Genomic DNA, 15,130 nt, shown 5'->3' with positions numbered 1-15,130 from the left:
GACATACTTTAGTCAGTTCACGTTGCGTCATGCACAATAACATAAAAAATAGCCCTCTGATTTTCATTCAAAAGACTGAAAGATTCAAACCTAAAGAGTTTTTATGAGTAGTTTTTATTGGCAATCCGTTTTATCCTTGGCCGAGTTGTAACCCTTCAGGGTCATCAGGTGCAGCAGAATATCTCACATTGCACCAGCCAGTCTTCATTTGGATTGCATTCTTGCTTGCATTTTGATTTAATGATGCTGGCTTTTATCCCTTCTAGTCATGGATTAACTTTTGTTTTTCTCATAGTTAAAGTTTGTATGAGGACATACAATTTGCAAATTTTATGACATTCACTTTAGATTATGCAATACAAGTTCAATTAAATGATCTTTATCTTTCCGGAAGTTAACCTAGATCTTTTATGTGCTGTTTTCATTCATTCTGTGTCTGTCTCATTTACCAAGAGACCAAAATGGAAGAGAGAAGCACAAATGAGAAGGTGCATCAGAAAGTCTCAGGTGACTGTTCTAGGGACTCCACAACGGACAATCATCCAGTGAAGCCGACTATCCTTCAGAAGGAGGTTAGAAAGATATGTATGTGTTTTGTTTGAGTGTGTTTAATTTCTTAGAAGGCATTTGTGAAGAAGTATTTCAAGAACTGTACATTGTTGGCATGGATAGATCAACAGAGAAATTCTAGTAAGCATTGTTGTTGTACAGTATATTTGTTTTTGTGTGAGCTCAGGTAGGCCTGCTGAGTGCCGTCTGTCTGATTGTGGGTACCATGATTGGCTCAGGCATTTTCATCTCACCCAAAGCCGTTCTGCTCTACTCTGGAGCTGTGGGGCCCTGCCTCCTTATCTGGACCGCCTGTGGGGTGTTAGCCATGCTGGGTGAGGGATCAAAACAAATGTTTTTTTTTTTTTTACATACTACCGACAACAATCTAAATCAGTATAATAGGTAATTATCAATCATAATCAAACCTATGTTACATAATGTTTTCACATTAAAGGAATAAAATTTGGTTTCACGTTGGTCTAAAATGTCCAATATTATCTTGTTCTAAATTGTATTTATCAAGTTCTAGTGGCAACTGTACATTGATGCCACTGTTTATCTTTTCTTTCTAATACCCACTTTACATTTAATACAGATGTATGCTTCTCATGCAAAACACATGTATACCATTTCATATTAGACGTGTTTAAGTTTTATTTAAAAAAAAAATCCCTATACAAGAAAATGTTCATGTGCATAAAATCACTTTTGATTATATCCTGAGCAAAACACATCTTGTGTTCTTGTTTTACTACCAACCAAGTCCTTATGAACCTCCTACTTCTCTTAACCCGCCTGTGTGTTTATAGGCCCATTGTATCAAGCAAGTGTTTGTTAGCGTTGCATGTTAATGGTTTTCAATGCTGACTTGGTACAAAAAAGTAGGGCATGTTTGGCGCACTTTGAATTTTGCTTGACTGTATGAATTATTGCACCTAAAGCACGTGTTGTTCTATACAAGCAACTACTGTAAATGATTTACAGATTTACAGTCTAGGAAACAAGAAAAGGTAGCAGCTGCTATTGGTTGAGTTAGCACTTATGTGTTTTAAAGTCATAATATGGCAACATTAATAATAAAAAAAGAGACTTTTATGGTGACAAGGATACTTCCAATATATCACCCTTTAGGTTAGATAAGAACTAAAATACGAGAAACTGCTCTGAGAATGCATTTCTACATAACAGAAACTACAACCCAAATATTAAACATGCACCTCTCTGACTATGCATTTAAGCTGAGCATTATTGACGTTTATGAAGTTTAAACTCACAGCTCTTGTAGCCTATTAGGTCTGATTTGATTACAAAGGCATATCTAATATCATTGAATGGATCTATCTACATTGCCTACATTCACTTACTTGTACAAATTTTATTAATCTTATCACTGTGGTGAGATTATGTGGCTCTTCATGACCTACTCTAAACACCTTAGGTCATGTTACTTCTTATAAAGTAAACAGGGAGTTTCAAAGGGGAAGGCCATGCCAAACTGACCTGCGGCCAAGTAAAAGAATCTCAGAGATAAATAATAATGATGAATTTGTCATCAATTTTGTCATTATAATAAACTTGAATTTTAAAGGTCTTTATCATTCATGAATATTTATTTTCCTATTTCTAATAACTGATTCGAGAAAAACCTGTGTCATGCTATGATCATTTAATAAACACACAAAAAAATCTAGTATTATGTGAACTAAAAAATAAAACAATGAATGATATTTTGCAGACAGAAAAAAGGGATACACAAGATTTACTCTCACAGTGATTTTTTTTTTAAGAAAGCAAAATAAGGGCAATTGACTAAGACACCAAATTTGTAATTTTGATTAAGTACATATTTAGAATATAATACTGATTAATTTTAATTATGATGACTAAAATTGCAATTATTCCCCTCCAATTGATTTCAGTAGGTGTTCAACTACATATATGCTGATTCACACTATTGATTGGCTAACCTGGTGCTTTTTTCACACAAATAGGAGGGGGTAACAGTAAGTAACAGTAGGTATTTATTTGTAGCAGCTTATCCTCACTAGCATTGCTGGCTTGCTGGTGTCTATCCGAGCACTCTTTGGGCAGTCAGCAGGGGACACCCAGGACTGGTTGCTAGCCACAGAGGCACGCAGAGACAAACAACCAGTCACACACTCAATCACACTCAAGACTGTCCAATACACATGTCATGTATGTTTTTTGGAATGTGGGAGAGAGTTGGAATGCCAGCAGAGAGCCCATGCGTGCTCAGGGGCAACAAGCAAACTCACTCAGAAAGCCGGTATTTTTGGCTGATGTTTGAAGGCCATAATGGGCTCATTTAATTGGGCTGCCAATTAATCGGTTGGGCACAAGTGTGAAGTATACATATGTACTTGGTTTGGTAAGCATTTTCTTTTTTTTTTGTTAATGCAAATATTGTACTAGTTTATGCATTTAAAACCAAACAAAAATTACACCACACAGTCAAGAGGTTGTGAATTTAAATGTTAGGCTCTTTTTCCAAAAAAACACAAATACCTACATACTAAATTGTCCGTTGGTATTTTATGTGCCCTGCAACTGACTGATTACTCACACTATGGTGTACCCTACCGCTAGTCTAAAAGTCAGATTGGCTCCACCTCATCCACATCCAACTAATGAGTTGTTATCTGAAACCTGCTTGAATAAAAAAAAAAGTATTCCACTAATTGGACTTATCTGTTGTTATGTTGTGCTTCCTAGGAGCACTGTGCTATGCCGAGCTGGGCACCATGATCCCAAAATCTGGAGGGGAGTATTCCTATTTATTGGAGGCCTTGGGCGCTCCGGTGGCCTATCTTTACTCATGGACCACCGTGATGGTGTCCAAGCCCTCCGCCCTTTCCATCATCACACTGAGCTTTGCAGAGTATGCCTCAGCTCCTTTCTTTCCTGAATGCAGCCCTCCTGCCATTGTAACAAAGGGTTTTGCGACTGCAGCTATAGGTAACATCAAAGACCATATGACTACTGCATACTAAACAAGCAATAATGTTCATGAATGTTTCTTTGACACTTCAATTATGCACAAATATTGGTGAAATAATTCTGTTTTTTTATAGTTAATCCAATGCTGTACTAATGTGCTTGTGTGATTTTTTTTTTTAAATTTAGTTTTAATAGTGACCATCAACTGCTTCAGTGTCAAACTGGCAAGTTACGTGCAAAACATCTTCACCGCCGCCAAACTTTTAATCATCATCGTCATAGTGGGAGCTGGCATTGTTCTCTTGGCGCAAGGTGGAACTTCAATGATGTAGTGTTTTAAATACAGTAGATAGCAATTGTTCCACTTATCTGTTAACATTTTTGCTAACATTTTTGTGTCCAGGAAAAACTGAAAACTTGTCAAATGCATTTGACGGCAAAGCAGTGTCTGCTGGAGGGATTGGACTTGCCTTTTATAATGGACTCTGGGCCTATGACGGATGGTAAACATTTAGCATCTCAACAGTGATGCAACGAGTCATCTCATATGTCCTAAAATATGACTTCCTTTATAAAGTAACAGTACTTTGTTCGCATGTCTGTCATTTCTCAGGAGTCAACTGAATTTCATCACAGAGGAGCTGAAAAACCCTTTCAGGTAGAAAATGTACAAATTTCATTCTTCAATCTAAAAATCACAATATACTAATATCTTAAAAAAGGTTAGCTAATACAGTATACAGTTGTGCTTAAAAGTTTTTAAATGTCAATCAATAATAGACCAAACTATAATATTTTGTAGTTTTTAGATACAGCTTTTATAATAATTCTCAAAAGCTAGCACAAGTGTGTACCCAATATTGGGCTGGTGTGTACATCATAGCCGCTGATGCTGTCATAATTATGGTCAGAAATTGACATAAAGAGGAAATATCTGTGTATTTTTTCCAGTGCCAGGACCATTTCTTGCTTTGCATTTCATCTTTCCGTAGGAACCTACCACTGGCCATCCTCATTGCAATCCCCTTGGTGTCTGTATGCTATGTGATGGTCAACATTGCTTATTTGACTGTAATGGATAGTAATGAACTGCTGTCATCCCCCGCTGTAGCTGTGGTAAGGGAAATAGTAGAGTAGATCCAGTTATTATTAAAGTGGTATACAAAACATAGATGCAAACTAAATTGAACAAGATTAAATATATGAGTTCCCTGTGGTTGACTGACAAGTTGATGCATTGTACATTTGAATGTGTTTAGTGTGAATTCCCTGTAGTGTTGGCTATAACTAAACAATTCTCTATTTTTGCCTTTTTTTTAGACATTTGGAAACAAAGTTCTTCATCCCGTGTCTTGGATTGTTCCCCTTTTTGTCGTCTTTTCCACATTTGGCTCAGCCAATGGAAGTTGTTTCACTGCAGGCAGGTAAAGAACATGTAGCATCCAAAGAATTGGCTCTGGTGATGTATTAGGAAGGGCAAAGTCCTTTAAAAGTAAATATATGCATTAATTCTTAGGCTGGCCTATGTATGCGGCAGAGAAGGCCACATGGTGGAAATATTATCTTTTATTAGTCTGAGGCGCCTCACCCCATCTCCAGCTTTAATATTCAACGTGAGTGCTATGACATTTGATGTTGTTACTGTAGTATTTGAATGCTGTGACAAAAAGGATTTTTTTTCTTTTGCAGGGTTTTCTGGCTATATTGTACATAATCCCAGCAGACATCAACATCCTAATTAACTACTTCAGCTTTGCTCAATGGCTTTTTAATGGCCTGACCATCTTTTCTCTAATTGTCATGCGGTTCACAAGAAAGGACCTGAAACGTCCAGTCAAGGTGAATTTAACTTGTTTTTCAAGTAGAGAGCTGGAGAGCTGCAACACAATTATGAGTTGAGTTCTATTCACTTGCTTGCACACATACTGCCCTCAAAAATAACTTATTTTACGACAGAGCACAGCATTAGAACGGAACAGTGTCATCTATTGGACAAACTATTGAATACGACATCATTGCAATGCTTGTGTTTGATCATAGGTTCCCATTGTAATAGCCATTTTAGTGGTTCTCATCTCTTGCTACCTGGTCCTGGCTCCCATTATTGATAATCCTGAAATGGAGTACCTCTACTGTGTCATCTTCATCCTGAGCGGGTTTATCCTTTACTACCCTTTTGTTCACCTGAAGGTGCAATGGGCACGCAGACTCATGAGTAAGTACCGGTATAGTTACACAGTAGAAAGCAGTAATGATGCATAGTCCAAAGGAGTTTTTTTTTTTTTTTTTTTTTTTTTGGTTAAAGGGTCAAAATAGATGGTCATAAGTGAATGCAACTGTGAAGTAGTAAATTACTTTAAGTAATTAATTTCTACCTATAACATATCAATGGTATTTGGTTTTATTTCTTTAGTAACCTAAAGTACAAGTAATCAATTACTTTATTACTTTAGGATGTAAAGCAGTCAAACACTTGAAAAAAGTATTAATAAGTACTTATGATTGAGTATCTGGACTCGTAAAAAAATAACTTTAAAAATATGTCAATGGGATTGTGTAACTTATTCATTACCATCATTTCCTCTTTTTTGTTATGTCATCTGCCTCTGTGTATTGTGAAAAGCAACCAACCAATTGTTTGATCATTTCAGGTATCTTTGTTTGTGTTTAGCAAACACAAAACACAACATTGACTTGTTTGCTGCTTTGACCTTTGTCCCCTGATAGGGCCAATCACCATGCATCTGCAACTCCTGATGGAAGTTGTACCTCCTGAGAAATGTGAGTGAGCAGGTAACAACCAGGTCAAGTTTAACTTGGCTCCTATACCAGGAAAGGTGCCAGGCACATTTTCGGAGTGCTTGGAAATTCCTGATTGTATCCGATACACAACTACAGGGCCTTTGTTAAATAGCTACAAACCCTGTGACATAGACATTTGAGTTAAATGCACAAAAAAAGGCTTCATGCCTTGCTGTGCTGTTCATACTTTTAGGGCCACAACACTTGACAGTTTGAGCTGTGTGAACATTAAAAACAAAAAAACAAAAACAAAAAAACAAATCATGCTCAGATTTATTTGACAGAGAGGAATCTCAATAGAATTTTTGTAACATATTAAAATTTCCCTATTATGCCCATTGTAGCTGTTTTTATTGCTTTATTGTTTATAAATAAAACATTATTTTGAGCAATAATGTTACGTTACCTTTCTGATTGCGCTGATAGCGGAGTAGCATTATAAAAAAATACCACTAGGTGCCAGTAAAGCATTGTTTAACGCAGGAATGAGGCTTCTTCTCCTACTGTTTATAAAACATCTATTTTATTCTCCTAGAATCTATATGTATATATATTTGGCCGCAGTGAAGATGTTTTACACGCAACACTGGCTTGGCAGTGAAGCAAATGGTTACATAAGAACATTTCTAAAACATTTGTTTTAGTTTCATTGGTAACGATGACAGAAGGCTGGCATTCAAGAAAAAAAAAGGAGCCAAAGCCATACCTCTGCAAAACCCAGCGTGATAATAGAAAAGGCCAAGGGCTTGGACGCCAGCTATGTGGTCCTCGAGTGAAGGGAGGCCAATAGGGGAGAGGATAGCCTCCATCAGATAGGAATACTCCCCAACAGGTTTTGAGATCATGGTGCCCAGCTTGACATAGCATAGTGCTCCTGTGCAACAGATAAGAAAAATTAGAGGGAGACATTTTTTTTTTTAATAGCAGGCTCAAGAAAAAGTCATTGGTCTTGCAGGTGAATTGGAACTGACTGAAGGTGACATTTGGAAAAAAGGCAGATTATATGATGGGGAACGTGCAGTCTGTTGAAAATTTCCAGCAGTGTTACAGCGACACCAAATAAAAGAAGACCTGCTGTGTTTCTTTCTGATGTAATCAAGTGCAGTTTTTTTCTATTCAGTTATTGACTGAGAGCATCCTAATCAATCTAGACTGATTAAAAGGGAATATGCTAAACAAGCTGATGAAACCATTGTGCACTCCAACACACACTGACAAAAGACACTCAAAGATGGACTCATTAAAGGATACAGTGGAAAGCTTTGATTATACGCATATCTCACATTACTGGGATTTTTTTTCATTCAGATGCTGAATTATGATTTGCATTTGAGTGCTGCAATCAATTCTGTGACCTTTTTGTTTAAAAAAAAAAAAACAACAAACCCCCCCCCCCCCCGAAAAAAACCCCCCACCAGAATCATGCAAATCTGCAAATAAAATGCAAGATTGAAAAACCTATTTAAAATTGCTATTATCTATTCGTTTGAAGTGGCTGTCCCCTCATAAGTGTTTCATGACTGGCTGACAGATTTTTTGAGCCTGTTAATTTTTGCCATCAGGCTGCAGCTTTTTTAGTTGGTCCTTCAGTAAACTGGCACTAAATCTTATTTTAGAAAAAGACATATATGTACAGTAATATGACATCTGCATGTGCCACATTCAAATATTCTTTTGCAGCATGCAGGGTGTTTTTACTAAAAGTACTGTCTGTGACGAGGAGTTGTATTTTGATGAAAAATTTGTGGTTACTTTTCGTCACAGAAGTTCTTAGTTTGGTAATTCTTTTTTAAAGAGTTCTTTCTAAAATATTTTGAGAACACAATGACGAGTTTATACTAAGGTTGTTTTTTTTTAAAGTGTCTCATGTTTTTTATGTTCATGTCAATCACACACACATACACGCACACACCCACGCACACCCACACACACACACACACACACACACACACACACACTCATGCATTTAAGAATTGCTCACTAATCTTGAAAACGCAGTATGCTTCGCTGCAGGTATGGATCGGCTGGATAGGCACAAGTTGGCAAATGTTGTGGTTGAAGCTGTGCAGTAAATTCACAACAACATCTGATACAATTTTGATCAGAGTTCACTTATTGCATGACTATTTTGTTACTTGTTGGATCCATTATAATTTTCACATATTCTATTTAGGATTTTTGAGGCTGATGTAGACTCAGATTTTTGACAGCAGATTAATTACCTGTTCAGTTAAAAAATATGATGGATGGATATGAATTACACAAAACATATTTGACTGTTTGCTTATCATCTCAACTTTATAGTCAAATCAACAACAAATTGCAGATTTTTAACCATTTTTGTGGGCGGGGTATTTGAATGTTATCTTTGTCTTATGTGGTGGGTAGGGGTATACAATGAATCACAATATTTTGATTAATTTGTCATTTTAAAAATTGACGATTTGAGATTGAGCTAAATCATGAAATTGAGATTTTACAAAACTGGCATAATGTTGGACGTGAGATTTCAAGACGTTTGAGATTTCTAGACTTGATTTGTTGGCCTTTGTCACTGAGCCCTATGTTGTAATATGTTCATGTGTATAATGAAAACAAAAAAAAAAGTATTTGAAAAGTGCAATATTGGTCGGACTGTTGTGAAGACTTCCCTTATTTTTGAGCATTTTTTTTTCAACATGGCACACCCGTTTGCATATAAGTGTCTGTACTGTATGTGAATCTCGGAGAATTCAGGGGGCCTGCCTGTAAATTTCACTCGCTAATTGTGCAGCAGCGGCTGCTCGACTCGTGACCTGCTCTGTACTTGGTGCGTGTTTAGCTGCTCTTTGATCAGCAGATTGTGCGATGGTGTTAGCAGGCTGGAGATGCTGCGTGATGCACGGGTGCTTTTCCCCACATATCCTGTACACAGAACGTGTGTGTGTGTGTGTGTGTGTGTGCGTGAGGGTGTGAAAGACAGAAGAGTGTTAAAAACTGAATATAAATACATCATCAGTATAAGTATGCATTTAAAAAAGACATTGAAGGAAAATAAGAAGGAATAAAAAAGGAAACGATGTCGTTCAGGGGGCATTTTGTCTCGAATGGAGGAGTGCAAACAGCTTTTAGTGAGTGTCTGGCAGCATCCTCTCTGATGTTTATCCCATCTGCGCACACTTCTAAACAGCGCCTGGAGCCCCCAGCGCTTCACAGACTGGTTATGATCTTGCAGCTCATTGTCAGACATTCCTCTTCATCTGTCAAGCGGAATTTGTAGGGTGGTAAACTTCCATATTGGAGTCTTTATCACAATATTTCACCAAGTTCAATCAGCGCACACTAAAAGGAGCACATAATCTGCCTTGAGCAGTTTAGAAAATAGTGGTAACTTGACATAGCATTGGACCTACAGGTAATTAAAATGCCATCGATCCTTTCCAGCACCTTTCCATGCATTTCTCTGCAAATATTTTGGCCCACACTTCATACGCAGTCTGTTCCGGTTAGCTCGGGTTTGAAAGATGATTTCTCCAGACAGCAAATTTCAACTACCTCATACATGGGATTTAGATTGGGTCTCAAAGAAGGCCACTTTGGGATAATCCAATGTTTTCATGCTGTTATTTTAACTGCGTTTAGGGCATTTATACAGTTGCAAGAAAGCGATGTGCCAGGTGTAGCAAAGCAGCCCCAGAGTACAAGAGAAGCATCCTCCATGTTTCTCTGGAGACAGTGTTCCTTTCTTGGTAGGCTTCTTTGTTGCATTTGTGAGCATAGCTGATGTCTTGCCAAAAAGTTACAGATTTGTTTTGACTTTCCAAGGGACTCTTGAAGAAGCTTTGGCAAATTCCATTCTCAGTTTTTTTTATTGACTTATTTTCAACAGTGGTGTCACCTTTTAAGTCCTCTTTGGCTCAAACAACGACTAATGGGACAATAAGACACCTTGACCTTTGAGTTCACCTTTAATTTCATTGGAGATTGTTAGGGGCTCTTTTGCTACCACTGTCCTCAATTTGTCATCAGGATTCCTTGGCCATATCCAAGGAGGATCCCTTCACTTCCTCAGTTGCAGATTTGGTATAGTACACACAGCACAGTGGATCTATTCTAGAACTAGCAGACCTTTTTCATGACTTAGTTTTTAAAATTAATTAAATTCAAAACCAAATCTGGTTCTCACTGGTTAATTTTTAATACATTTATTTTTGTTATTATGTTGGTCATGTTCCAGTGTTCCCACCTGTGTTTTTTCTTTAGGGGACAGTGTGTAAGATTTAGACCATTTTTCACTAAAAAGGAATAAATGAAATGATTGTAAATTTCAAAAACTTGCAAATGAATGTTTTCGTAACGACCAACAGTACGTTTTAAATACAATCGTAGGTCTAGTTATCATTAAATTATATTACATGGGATGTGGCGCTTCTCCGGGGGCGGCCATATTTGTTACAGCTACGGACAATGGTAAATGCAGCATCTGCAACACCTGTCCATAATGAAAAATGGTCTAAATCTTATACACTATCCCTTTAAATAACAATGGGGTACCAACCATTTGTCCACCTTTGTGAAAAATATGTGGTCCATTTGAACAAACCCTAAGTAACCAGACGGGAATTCTTACTTTGTAAAGGCATGCAAATCCCTGAAGGTTTACACCCATGATAAATATCTGCCATCCATAGGGTGTGCTTGTTTAAGCCCATGCTGGCATTTTCACAGTTATCAGACATCAAGGTAATCCCATTTTTCTGATAAACACCCTCAGCGTGAATCCTTGAGCGGTGACATGTGGCTTGTCCTCCAGTCAATAACAAGCAGGGTTGCCTATCTGTAGATGGCATTAAAAGATAGAAAAGACTCATTTATGAACATATGTGCTGACATAGATTTCCCATACAATCCATTTAGTGCATGTTTCCGAGTGGCTCCGTTTTACATTAGTGGCATGGAATCGACACTATCTATTGACATGTGAACTAATGCATGTGTCGCTGGCTAATCAGTATTTACTCCATGGACCGAGATACACTACTGTAAAACACACATTGCGCAGTATTTATTTTCTGAGCAAGCAACTTTCCTAAAGTCAGGATAGAGACTCCACATTTTTTTCAACTATGTAACGTGAAGAGGATTTGAGAAAACGCTCTTGATCAAGATGTTGATCGGCGCCACGGGAAATAAATGTAGGAGCTGCTGCTGCCCTTGTGAGAAAAAAGAGACTTGCTGTGTCAGGGTAAAAGACAAACCTTAGCACCGTTGCCATCAAAGTTATGACATACAATATCCCAGATGAACTCGATTGGGTTCAATTCTGGGGAATTGTGGCACAGTAATCATTCAGTGAAATGTCAATATGTTTCATGTATAGTCTTTATTTCAATTCACTCTAAAGGTGTTTGGGGGTCCAAGTTTTTTTCACACTAAACTTTTCCTAACCTGAAACTTGCATTTGGAATTGGGTTGGGATATACGGTAGCTATCAAGAAGTTTTAGTATATACTACAGAAAATTATAATCAAATATCAAGTATTTGGATAAAAATCAGAATGTTCTCAATCTTCTCAATGATTATAAAACTGACAATTCATGAGCAAGATTTAGTTTAATTTAATGGCTTACAACACACATTGTAGTAGGGCTGTAGCAAAGTAGTTTTAATAATACGATATACTACAGAATATTCCAATCAAATATTGAGTATGTGAGATAAAAAATATTCTTTTAATTGGTAGAAACAATTATAACACATAATACCAACTAACACATTTCCACTTAATTTTGAATTACCATGGCTCCCCTTTTTCTTTTTTTTTTTCAATTTTAAGTTGCTCTTCTCCAACTCCAAATGTTTCCCGATAAATGTTTGTCCATGAGGTGAATTTGCCGGCTAAAAAAGCACATTTGAGTCAGTCAATTATTATTGTTCTGTTTAGTTGCATTGTCATGAAGAACATGAACATAGGAACGGCAACTGTGTCAGGCTGTGTCAATATCACAGTGTGTAGTTTTTTACGTCTATCACACCAGCCTACTGTATATGCAGCACTCAAATGCTGCTAGCTAGCAGCTAATTTAAGCTAGACACAGCTATAACATAGCCAAAACCACCAGTAAATACTAGCAACAGGTGCCATATGTTAATGTCGGCGTAATGAAGTTGTGTCTTAGTGCCCCAAATTGGTGATTGAATGTGATTTTAAAAAAGTAATGATGTTTGCATTAGTAGTTGGTACCAACAATTGCAGTAGAAAGACTCATCACGCTATTTCGCCGTGACATGCTGCTGGGAACAACTGCAAAATAAAGCGAACCTACGGTTTATGGCATTCCTGGCTTACATTTTTGTCATGTTACAAAGAGGAATACTAAGTGTTTTTGTCCCCTCTTTACAGCATTTTTCCTGCTTTATGGCATCAAAAATTGTCATGACCGGTAGGGTTGGCTGTGTTTATGTTGTTTTGCCTCCCTCTTCAGGCGTTTTTAGAGAATTACTCTTATTTTCTGTTTGCTTCAAACTGCCTGCTCTGCAACGTGTCATCAAAACGCTGATCTGCTATTGGTTGGCAGGTTTTCCGGGAAAGTAATACAAAGGTACTTAAATTACACATTTATACTCCTATCAGGGAAACTAAGGAGGGCAGCTGGCCCGAACTTTCACGGGATATCTTAAGGAAGCAAAATGTCTAACCTGTGTTTCATCCTGCGTCTAATTAATTCTTGTTTATTGCTGTGATGCAAGAGAGAGGGGGTTATACAAGTTTGTAAGATGAGGGGATCAGTGTTTGAAGTCATGTTGAGAATGTCTCTCGAGGACCACTGAGCCCCAGGCTGGACTCAGGCTATGAGGACGAAAAAGCAGGAAAGCACTTTTCTTCAGTGGCCCAAAATGTGGCTCGTAATAATTAACTCTATGTCCATGTGTGCTGCACTGACTGACCATTATTATTTGTTTATTTTAAACAGCAGGAAAAAAGGTAAACATATATGTGTTCAGGGAGTTTGAAAGTTAGGAATTCGAGAGAAAACTTTTGCATGTATTGTTGGGGCCTTACTTAGATCATTGCCCATAGCAACACTGAAAATGTGATTGTGCAATTCTCTATGGTATTTCCTTGTACCAAATGAACATGTAGCTTTCACTATTCAACTGGATCCCCAGCCCACATATTCTTCCCTGCAGACAAAAAGAACTTCCTGCTCCATCCTGCTGGATGAAACTAATCTGGCTCCAAAAGAAATTTTGCTCAAAGTTGAGACTGAACAAAAACTAAAAAAAAAAACCTTGACATTCCTAAATGGGGAAATAACTGACTCCTGATATTAGTCATTAATGTTTTGTTTTGATATTCAAGGTACAGTAATGACTGTGAAAGCAGAGGTCAGACAGATGTGAATGTGATAAGTCTAAACAACCCATTCATGCACCAAATTAAGAAGAAAGTGGGTCAATTATTATTGTTAGTTGCATTGTCATGAAGAATGGTGGGCATGTCTATATTTTTATGTGCATCAGAAGAGATACATTCCATCTGGCGTGTTACATTGTGATATTTATTTGAAAAACAGCTGGAAAGAATATGGTTTATGAGGGGACAAACAGAGAGAAAAGGGGGAGCACTACATTTTAACAAAAGGAAAATCCAACAGAACCATACAATTGCAACGAAACATGGAATATAAGTTTAACCACAATAACATTAAATAGGATAAACATTATTATCTGTAAAGAAAGGGTACACCGAATGAGAAAGGAATGCAACAACTTACCTTAAGGCTAGTGGTTGTGCTACCAGTGTGAATACCTGATCTACTGAAGCTATTCAATGGCTTTTGGGACTCGAGAATGCAAGAGAAGACAATGTGTGAAGTTGGCATTGTAAATCGGGCTATGCCATTGTGACTAGCCCACATCATGAAACTCTATGGCTGTGCTTCTCAAATACTGGGGCGAGTCCCACAAGGGCATGAGGTGATGCCAGGGGGGTGCAGATGCCCCCAGGGAAAAGGCTTTGTTACGTGAAGTAAAATTGCAATCAAAAATTAGTTTTTTTTTTTTTTTTTTTTTTTAGTTTCAGGCACTTTGATACACTTGGTTATTTTTTTCAGTTTTAGACTAAGCTGTAACCGGCATAAACGCTGTAGAAGATAATGAACATTTATTGCAAGTGTATTTTGAAGAATTAATTAAATCATTGAAATGTAGAATATGAGACCAGAGGTTGTACAATATTGGTTGAAATTATTCGTGGTCAAGAAATATGGAAGGAGTTAAATGTGTAAAACATCTGTTGAGTTAGGAATATCGTTTAAAAAAATTGGATTCTTATGGAATGAGATAAATAGTTCTCAAGATGTCTTTGTGTGGAGGGGTGTGTAAAACGTGTAATTCTGTGTTTTGCAATATGGGGAATGTGGCAAATAAATAAAGGGAATGTCCTCATCGAGGATAATCCTTAGGAATTGTTTGAATCGGCGGAGAAATGTGCAAAGATTCGAGGAAAAGGCAACAATTCGCAGAATAACACTTTTAATGCAGATTTTGGTGTACAGTAGACTGCCACGATCAAGGAAACAAATAAAATAATAAACTGCTGTAGAAATGGATGGATGTATGTTTCTCAGTGTGATTGAGCTCGACAATATTTTTGGGCTCTGTGTCTGCGAGCTTCCGAGTTGTAATTTTTTTTTACGGAATGTACCATTTTGACTCAAACGGGTGAACACCTTCTAAGACAATTGTTTATCCTTCGCCATTTAAACGTGTATCGCGTTAACATAGTTTCATTTTGGGGTTCAGTTTGATTTTGTAGAATAATTTCACCGGAAG

General features: G+C 37.4%; 1 protein-coding gene across 1 annotated transcript; it reads left to right on the top strand.

The window, feature by feature from the left end:
• The first annotated feature begins 461 nt into the window (after positions 1 to 461).
• On the top strand, positions 462 to 6,384 carry slc7a9 (solute carrier family 7 member 9). The gene is made up of 12 exons (XM_088413185.1): positions 462 to 572; positions 737 to 884; positions 3,286 to 3,528; positions 3,697 to 3,822; positions 3,914 to 4,013; positions 4,124 to 4,168; positions 4,503 to 4,626; positions 4,831 to 4,934; positions 5,027 to 5,123; positions 5,200 to 5,349; positions 5,551 to 5,725; positions 6,238 to 6,384. Exons 1-12 carry the CDS (start codon positions 462 to 464, stop codon positions 6,297 to 6,299), a joined length of 1,485 nt encoding a protein of 494 aa, XP_088269311.1. The 3' UTR covers positions 6,300 to 6,384.
• Positions 6,385 to 15,130: the final 8,746 nt, after the last annotated feature.

Source organism: Hippichthys cyanospilos, chromosome 4, assembly GCF_059441005.1.
Source record: "Hippichthys cyanospilos isolate Australia breed blue-spotted pipefish chromosome 4, RoL_Hcya_1.0, whole genome shotgun sequence".
NCBI lineage: Eukaryota > Metazoa > Chordata > Actinopteri > Syngnathiformes > Syngnathidae > Hippichthys > Hippichthys cyanospilos.
This window is presented reverse-complemented; position numbering and strand designations above follow the sequence as displayed.

What these genes read in the sequence shown, in the direction of transcription:
- slc7a9 (XM_088413185.1), top strand. Translation starts at nt 462, where the DNA reads ATGGAAGAGAGAAGCACAAATGAGAAGGTGCATCAGAAAGTCTCAGGT. An exon ending in AGTTGTTTCACTGCAGGCAG is followed by an intron (nt 4,935 to 5,026) that starts GTAAAGAACATG and finishes ATTAATTCTTAG; the next exon opens with GCTGGCCTATGTATGCGGCA. An exon ending in ATGGGCACGCAGACTCATGA is followed by an intron (nt 5,726 to 6,237) that starts GTAAGTACCGGT and finishes GTCCCCTGATAG; the next exon opens with GGCCAATCACCATGCATCTG.